This window comes from Thalassophryne amazonica, chromosome 8 (genome assembly GCF_902500255.1).
Source record: "Thalassophryne amazonica chromosome 8, fThaAma1.1, whole genome shotgun sequence".
Lineage (NCBI taxonomy): Eukaryota > Metazoa > Chordata > Actinopteri > Batrachoidiformes > Batrachoididae > Thalassophryne > Thalassophryne amazonica.
Window position 1 is genome coordinate 113,576,489 of NC_047110.1, and position 9,066 is coordinate 113,585,554.

At 42.6% G+C, this 9,066-nt stretch overlaps 1 protein-coding gene across 1 annotated transcript; it reads right to left on the reverse strand.

Moving 5' to 3' along the window:
* Positions 1-307: 307 nt before the first annotated feature.
* Positions 308-7,188, reverse strand: LOC117516343 (asc-type amino acid transporter 1-like). The gene is made up of 8 exons (XM_034177302.1): positions 7,022-7,188; positions 6,172-6,325; positions 5,820-5,943; positions 4,294-4,397; positions 4,126-4,222; positions 2,701-2,850; positions 1,830-2,007; positions 308-1,071 (listed from the first exon to the last, which is right to left on the reverse strand). The coding sequence occupies exons 1-8, from the start codon at positions 7,068-7,070 to the stop codon at positions 944-946; spliced, it is 984 nt and encodes a 327-aa protein (XP_034033193.1). The 5' UTR covers positions 7,071-7,188; the 3' UTR covers positions 308-943.
* Between the last annotated feature and the right edge of the window lie 1,878 nt (positions 7,189-9,066).

Here is a 9,066-nt window from a genome sequence, read left to right on the forward strand (position 1 = left end):
TTAGCCAGTCAGACAGTTTGTCACTTAGTAAGTCAGTCAGTGAGTTATTGAGTAACTATGTCAGTGAGGGAGTCAGTCAAGGATTCAGTATGTCAGTTATTGAGTCATTAAGGTAGTCAGTCCATGAGTCAATCAGTAAGTGGGTCAATAAGTGAGTCAGTCTGTCAGTGGGTCACTAACTGAGTCAGTCAGTCAATGCGTCATTCAGTCAGCTGGTCAGTAACTGAGTCAGTCAGTCAGTGGGTCAGTGTCAGTCAGTGAATGAGTTGGTCAGTAACTGAGACAGTCAGTGAATGAGTCAGTCAGTTAGTCACAAACTGAGTCAGTCAGTCAGTGGGTCAGAGTCAGTCAGTGAATGGCTCTACAAAATTTCTGTTAGTAACGTAAAAACTACTGCATATTCAGCTCTGAAATTTTGGTTTCTGACAGGTGAGGATCAGTGAATGTCCAATTTTGTGCCGTATTTACAGTTTTCAACATAATAATCTGCAATTATACTGTTATACATTAAATAAGAATGTTGGTGAAGTCTGGACCTGTTCAGGCTGGGAGGCCTTTTGTTTGCATGTGAGTTTTAAGGTTTGTTGCTAATTGCAAGGTCCCTGTGGCCACTAGAGGCCGCTGTTGCCTGTTTTGGACTTGGTTTGAAAAGGCCTTAAGGTGTGATAGAACGCCGCAAACATTCAACCAGCTGATAGTCAGAACCGTCAGGAGACAGACAGGGAAACCCAGCTGGCATCCGGCTGCTGTACTGGACGACTTGGTCAAAGAAAAAGTAGGGGGGGCCTGTGCACAAAAACAGGCGTTTCCACAGGGCTGCAGGACAATCGGAGTGTCAGAGGTTTGACCCGATTCTCCAGCCAGGATCACATGTCTGGACAGGGACGGAATATACAACCATAAGACAAAAACACAAAAATCTTCACATCTTTAGGTCAAAGTCTTAATGTGCAGACAAACTGCTCCTGCAGGATGAGCGGTCAGTCCGTTCTGATGGGTTGACCATCTCACTGGGGTCAATCTGAGGGAAAACCACGAAACACAACCTCTGGCCCATAAACGTCATCGTCTCTGCAGAAAGAAGACACAGACAGGTGCAGAGTCCAAAACCTCCATCACAGCAAACTCACATTTCCTCCTGCAAAGTCTCAATTTGAATCTCTACTGTGAAAGAACCAATAAACAGTGAAATATTCCGTGATTTTATCGTTACAGCTCGTCCGCTCGCTGAGCAACACGGACAGAGGAATAAGCAATTAGTTACATAAAATGTTCTGATGCAAATATCAGCAAAGCCACTTTAAAAATAAATTTGAAAGCATACTCTAATTTTTTCTTCATGATTTCGTTGTTCAACGTGGAGAAAGCTAGTGTATTAGCTAACAGTGTAATGAAAAACATATTTTATAAAACTGTGCTGTATTTAAGAAGGAACTACTCAAAAGCTTCCAGTCAGTGGAAAGATAATGTCGTTTAATGACAAATTAATTTAATTCAAGTCAACACAAAATCATTTAAATATCGACCATGGTGGCTAGCAAGCTAACTAGCATAGCTCATAAAAAAAAAAAAAATTAAATAAGGCAGTCAGATCGTAGCTGACTCAAAAATAAATTCTTTACTTTATTCCACTTAAGAACATCTGTAAAATGTGCAAGTACCCGCTAACAAAACTAAGTTTTTGAGATGGTTCTTGGACAAAATTGCTGCAGCAGAAGTGTCCTCGACGTGTAACTGATTTTAACTTTCAAATTTAGGAAACATGGGAACGCTGAACTCTCACTTCCTCCTTAAACACAACAAAAGTTCTCCTTCAGACACAAACTCACCAATAAAGTTGTAGATACACTTTGGTTTCTCTTTCCAATGAACACCCAGGAAGTAGACGGGTACGCCGGTGAGCATGATGACCAGGCCAACGCCACAAACCACCGGCTCAGAGTAAAGACTGAAACCCAGCAGCAAAGCCCAGAACATCAGGTAAGAGACCGGAACCAGCAGGTTCACCTGTGGACCAGCACAGGACAAGGACAGGTGGGTTTACAGGATTTAGGATGAGTGAGAGCTGGACGTGGAAAAAAAACACAGAGTGAAGTCTGGATGGAACATCTGGAAGACTGGATCAGAAGGGTCATTTGGCTCAAGGAGCAAGGCAAGGGTTAAAGGTCAGAGCAGTGAAGGAGAATGAGAACACTGAGACAATAAGAGAATCAGAAGAAGAACAGCAGGAGAAACATCTAAGTGAAGTGAAGTGGTTTGGACATGAAATGGGAGGAGAAAGAGGGGACGGCTGAAATGGACATGGATGGTTTGAATAAAGGAAGACTTAAAGAAGAGAAGGTTGAGAACCAGACTTTGGTTTTTCTTTGAATTTGTCTTTTCTATGTTATTTGTTTTACATCAATAAATCCTTCAGTGAATTATTTTGGATTTACGTCTGGGAGTGAGTGATTCCCAGAACCGTCCACAAACCGAGTTTCCCCTCATGTGGACTCTGCAGTACATCAATTGGTGGGACATTGAGATCTTTGGACCTTGATTCACAAGGGCGTTTTGGTCAAGTCTCGCGTTTGTGGAACTGTGTAGAAGCAAGTCAAGCCAGCGTTTCTTAAACATGAGTGACGGTAAGGTCGGAAGGTTCATGGCTTGACAAAACGGCACCGCCAACCTGCAGATGTAGAGGGACGGTTTGTGTGTCACCTTGATGGGTCGGTACAGGTTGGGCTTCTTCCAGCGGTAGTACAACAGCCCCGCGATAGTGACGCCATAAGACAGGTAGTTGATGAAGGACACGTAGTTGATCAGATTGTGAGTTTCTCCAATGCAAAGGATAACGATGGTGGCCAGGCACTGCAAGAGACAACAAATATCACCGACACACACAGACGTCAACCAGCTCAGAGACAATCTGAGGACTTGGACCAAAAACACCAAGAAACAGCAAATAAGGAACAACTTGAAAACATCCTTAGGAAAAGAAATATAATTAATTACTGCATATAAAGAGAAGATTTTTTACAGAAAATGTTTGGAAAATTCTCCACTTTCTCCTCTGCTGGTGTCCGTCCATCTGGAGCTAGATCTCATCGGCTGCTCATTGACACAGAACTGATCAATTCTCAACAATTTAACAATTCAGCTAGAATTCATTCATTTTTGTGCTGGTGTACGTTTCCCAATAGCATATAGTCATTATACGAACCACCACAGGGGGCGCAGTATTTTTATTCCCTTATTTTGCTGAGATTTGTAGTGAGCCGGGCTTCTGGTTGTACTGTAAAAATATGTCCAAATATGTCCACAACCGCATCCTGCTGATTTTACCTCTTCTGAAGTGGCACATAGCAACCACAGAGAATATTGCGCTGCTGTCTGATGGTGCTTCAGTCTTCGTAAACTTCTATACTACAAAGTTCCATGAGTTCCACGATGGTCGTTACACAAACGATAGCCAACATCACATTTATGCTTCTTGATTCTTTCATTTGTCCCAAAACGATCAATACGCAGGTAAGCACAGACATCGCTAACAGCTAGCTGGGCTAACTGTTCGCCGTCCCGCTAAGATCAGAGTCAGCTAACAGCTAGCCATGATAACTGTTCGCTGGCAAGTAACAGGCTAACCATGCTGTTAGCTGTCCAGTTGACATCACTAACACAACCCGCTAACAGCTAACCCTGTTGTTAGATGTTCCCTTGAAATCACCAACAGATATGTCCGCTGTGTTGTTGCCGCGTCCTCTCTGAGCCTTCGAGAGATCCCAGCCTTCTAAAACTGGATAAACTTGTGCGGCGTTCTTGTAGATGCATGTAGAAACATAACGCCAGACGCTGCAAAGCCAAACAGTTCACTGTGTGAATGTGACCGATGTTCAGCTGTCTGACAACAACAAACCCCGGATGTTGATGACACAATGCATTCTGGGTCAGTTTTGCCAAAACTCAATAGTAAGAATTATGATGTAGTTAATCACTGCCCCCTACTGGTTGTATGATGTTTGGAAATTAGCAACCCTTACTGGTTATTTGAGGACATGAACCTGATCCAAGTCAACTTGTGTCACGTAACCTAAATTTTAGGCAGGTGTCTGGGTGGGCGGGCGGAGTGGCGACAGTAATACCTACACAGACCAGCAGGGCGGGGATGGGCGTGCACTTTTTGAAGTGGATCATGGCCAGCAGGCTCGGCAGGTGACCTTCTCTGGCTCCAGAGAAACACAACCTGCAGACACAAACGGCGTTAGCAGCCATGTTGGAGAAGGAGCGCTGCTGTCGTTGCGCGCTGTGGCTCACCTGGAGGAGGTGAACAGGTAGCCATTGATCCCTCCGAAGGTGGACAGAGCCACGGAGATCGGCATGACGACAGAGAACGTCCCCAGCAGCTTCTCTCCAAACGTCTGCAGAGCAGCAGCACAGACACAGTCAGTGATAAACACTCACAGACGGTGCGCCGCAGTTCCTCCTCTGCCATGGAGGCTGATCGATCGACAACTTTGTCTATTGATCAGCAGCGGATCCTCAGATTCCAATGAAACGCTGCATTTATATCACGCCAAATCACAACGTCAGTTGCCCCGAGGTGCTTCACAGGATCACAGATCATCAATTCATTTGACATTGATAAGCATACATTAGAAAAGTGATCAACAGACTAGAAGTTAGGTCTTAAATATAACGAACTAAAGAACACTGGAGCCAGTGTGTCTACTTCTTGTTGAAAATTTGTCCTTAAGTCCAAAAACAACCATTTTTGATCAGATATTTATTTAACACATTGATACGACCTGCTAATGTATAAACTCTGACTGATAAAAGCAAAAACTGCTGACGTAATACTTTTATTTTCATGGATGGGAGGGGGGACTTCCTGTCAATTGATCAGTTATAGTTTAACTTATATATATATATATATATATATATATATATATATATATATATATATATATATATATATATATATACACTGTAGTTTATTTTTATATTATAACTATAAGCTGCAGGTTTTTTTTTTTTTAAATGGGATTATGAGGTCCTGCTATGTACATTCAAAAACATCAGGTTGTGAGTTTCTCGACATATATGAAAAAAAACATTGCATTATCATCTATGGCCACAGCATGGCACTGTGTACATGTGTGACAAGCTGCTCCTGCACACTGAATGCGGCACTGTAGTTCATGCTCTGGAACAGAAGGTGGCAGTAATGCATCATTACATTCGATGCCAACCGCAGTAAAAGAAGGAGAAGTGTTGAATAAAAGTGATGACTAATTTCCATATTAGAGGATAACAAAGGCTAAGCTAGGTTAAGCTAAGGTAAAGCTATTATCTTTACAAAAAAAGAGTTTTCAAATGTTTAATTATATTGTAAGTTTACCCCTCAGCTATGGTTATCTGTTCGGTACCCCAAAGAAGCAGTTTATTTGCGTTTTGTGCCTTGTACAATAAGATTAAATAACTCGTTAGCTTCTGCTAGCTAATTCAGTGTCAAATTAATTTACTTCTTGCGGCAGCACCAGTGGTGGGCACAGCTAACCGAAAAGTTAGCTTTGCTAATTTGCGGTTAGTGGAATAATAAATGCGACTTCTAGACGGGTGCAACTTGTACGTTTCCCTTTTTGTGACACTTGTTTAGAGAGATGTGACTAATACTCTGCAGCAACTTACAGAAAATACCATAGCTGTTTGTAACTTTGCTGCTTGAGGGGTTGATGCGCTCCCAATCTCTGTATGTTCGGGTAAAGTTGAGGTCAATGGTTTAAAAGATAAACCAGAAGTCTGACAGGAAATCCCCCCGATCATGTGACCACGTTACTCACGACAGCCACGGCATTGGATGAGAGCAGCTCCTCGGGCGACATGGAGGAAAAGTAGGCGATGTTGGTGAGCGTGTACACAAAGGTCACCAGTGGAATGGAGATGTAGATGGCACGAGGTAGATTCCTGACGCAGCATGCACAGATGACACAGCCAAAACCAAAATGCACCAACAAACACCAAACACGATTTAATGTCCAATCACAGCAGGAAAAACTAAACTGTGACGCGGTGCCTTAACCATCCAGGCCAACACTGGAGGACAAACGAGCTGAGATCCAAACTAAACACTTGTAAATCCACAGCACTGATAGATGACGATTGATTATGGTGCTGAGATCAATGAAAACTCACCGTCTGGGTTCAACCACCTCCTCAGTCACATAGTTCAGGAAATTCCAGCCACTGAAGGCAAAAGAAGCCTGCAGGAAAGCAAGTGCGATCTGCCCGACTGACGGCGCTCGGTCCAGGGCGAAGGCCACCTGAGGACTCAGCGCCTCGTAGTTCCCTGCCGGGTGAAGACAGAGACAGCATTTGGAATCAGCACGCCACCCGACACTCAGCTGTTCTACTCTTCAAGTATCGTCAGCAAAGTCAACATGTTTCCTCACGACCCGATCAACACCCGGACCACGCAAACACTCAACGTGTCGGAGCTGCAGGACGTTCAACGAGGACCTCAGGGACCCCACACAGACCTCACAGTACCTGCGATGTACTGTCAGGGTGTCCCAGAGAGCAGCCCGGACCACCACAACAAATACTTTGCAAAAGTGGCTCCAAGCTCGGATGCTCTGACTGCTCCGGTCGCTAAGCAGCGACTAACTGGGACTAAATCCCAATAACAACCTTCCCTCCAGCAAATGGGGTGCAGGGCAACGGCACTTTTTCCATCTGAAGCAGATGCTCAAAGTGCTTCTCACACACACACACACACACACACACACACACACACACACACACACACACACCACACACACACACACACACACACACACACACACACAACACACAAACACACAAACACACACACACACACACACACACCGGGATCACCTTGGGGATTAAGGACCCCGTTTTCTGCTCTGACAGAGATTTGACTGATGGTCCTCCTGTCTGTTCGGATGAAACCTGTCTCCTACTGTCCTAAAAAAAAAAAACCTTCAGGGATGGAAAATCTGCAGCCACAGGCTGTGCACGTTACCCTTGAAGATCTGGACGAGGCCAACGATGATGATGAGGCAGAGCGCCATCAGCTTCCCCACAGTGAAGATGTCCTGGATCCTGGTGGCCAGTCGGACACTGAAGCAGTTCACCCACGTCAGCAACACTGAGAAGGAAACAGAGTGTGAAGAATCCCACTCAGACCAGTAGAACACACGAGACAACTGATTCCTACTAACTGCTCACACAAAATCACTTCTCCTGCACAAGTGAACTCATCATTCTGGTTCAGACTTGTGAGGGAGGACCTCTTTTGGAATGTAACCACCCTGTGTGTTTGGCTTGGTTTCCTCCCATCAGTGTGTTCCTATCAGCCACAACACAGGAGGGCCTCCTGGTCCCACATGTAGTCAGAACTTCAGGCTCTCACTCCTTTAGTTGTTATATCTTGTCCTTAAAGAAATGACTTTTGATCTTCACGGGCTGCTGTGCAAAACCATGTTTCCAGGGTTGTGCTCTAACAGCAGAATAAGTAATATTAAAAAAAATTAAGCTGATTTCTGGAATAGCAATTTCAATTTATTCATTTATATAGCACCAAATCACAACAAAGTCGCCTCAAGCTGCTTCACTGAAGGAAGACTGCTAGGAAAGGGTGATACCCTTCCCGGCGGTAGAACAAAATGAGACCTGTTTTATTTAAAGGGTATGGATGTCTACTTTTAGAAAATCATGGTTGTACTAAATTAAAATGTGTACAATGCAGCAGATTAACCCCCTGTTTGCCAAAACATTAACATGTCTTTGTACTGCAATATTTGATATATTCACCTGGCAAAGAGGCATAATATGTAATCAGAGCATCAATTAACCCCATCTTTCAGGTGTAAGGCATACCACTACATACATTCTTAGGGTTTAATGTGGTATTTATCCTACTGTGGGGATATTAACCCCTTAGAACTCAAATTTTATTATGAATTTTCCCACGTTTGTTGATGCTGTGATTATTCATGAGTGGATGTTAATAAAATAAGTTGCTGTGTATATCATTTGACAATTTTAGATGTCTTTTATTAGAAAACACCAGGTAGAATCATTTAAAATGGGTACAATGCTTTAAATTAACCCTTTGTTTGTGGTAAACCATCAGTCCACAGTTAGTAAGCAATTTGACTGATTGCGGCCGAGATTTCCTTTGGGGATGAAAGTACATGACTTTTATATAAAATCATCACACAGAATGTTCTGAAGTCCTTTTAATGGCAGTATAGACAGTGTTAACCCCTTTCCAGCTAATCACATGTTGATCAAGAATTCTTTCGAAACTTGCCGGAATGCATCTGGCTGTACAGTTTTGATAATCTTTCTGAAATTAACCACTACTAATACAAACAACGGAGTGTTTTAGGTATCTTTCAGTGGTTTTACCCAGTTAATTCACTGTATTTCTGAACGCAGCAACTTAAAGAGCAGTTGGCTGTTGATAACCATTTTCAGGTGTAGCTTCCCATAGATTCTATGTCTTCAATTTGCCTGTAGATGGCTCCACAATTGATCCTTTTTTTTCAAGAAATGGATTTGATCTCAATCAGGACTAAACGAACAAAATATGACCAAATTTGACCAAAATAAGTTATAATTAAGTTATAATAAGATAGTATTAATTGGTCTAACAAAGGTAAGTAAGAGTAGAAAAAATGAGATGGTACAAATTTTAATTTCAATGAACTTAATTAAGCCAACAGATTGTTTCTGAGAAGGTCATTGTGCTTCTATTGCAGACCAACTGCGCATTAATTAATGAGGCAGCAAATAATATTTTACTGCAAATGTGCAGTAAAATAACTGCAAATGTGTATTTTGCAATGACGATCGAAACTAGTCACACAAATACCCTCTGCAAGTTTCAAATAATGATTGCTAGATCAACATGTGATTAGCTGGAAAGGGGTTAAAACTGTCTATACTGTCATTAAAAGGACTTCAGAACATTCTTTGTAATGATTTTTAGATAAAAGTCATGTACTTTCATCCCCAAAGGAAATCTCAGCCACAATCAGTCAAATGGCTAACTGTGAGCTG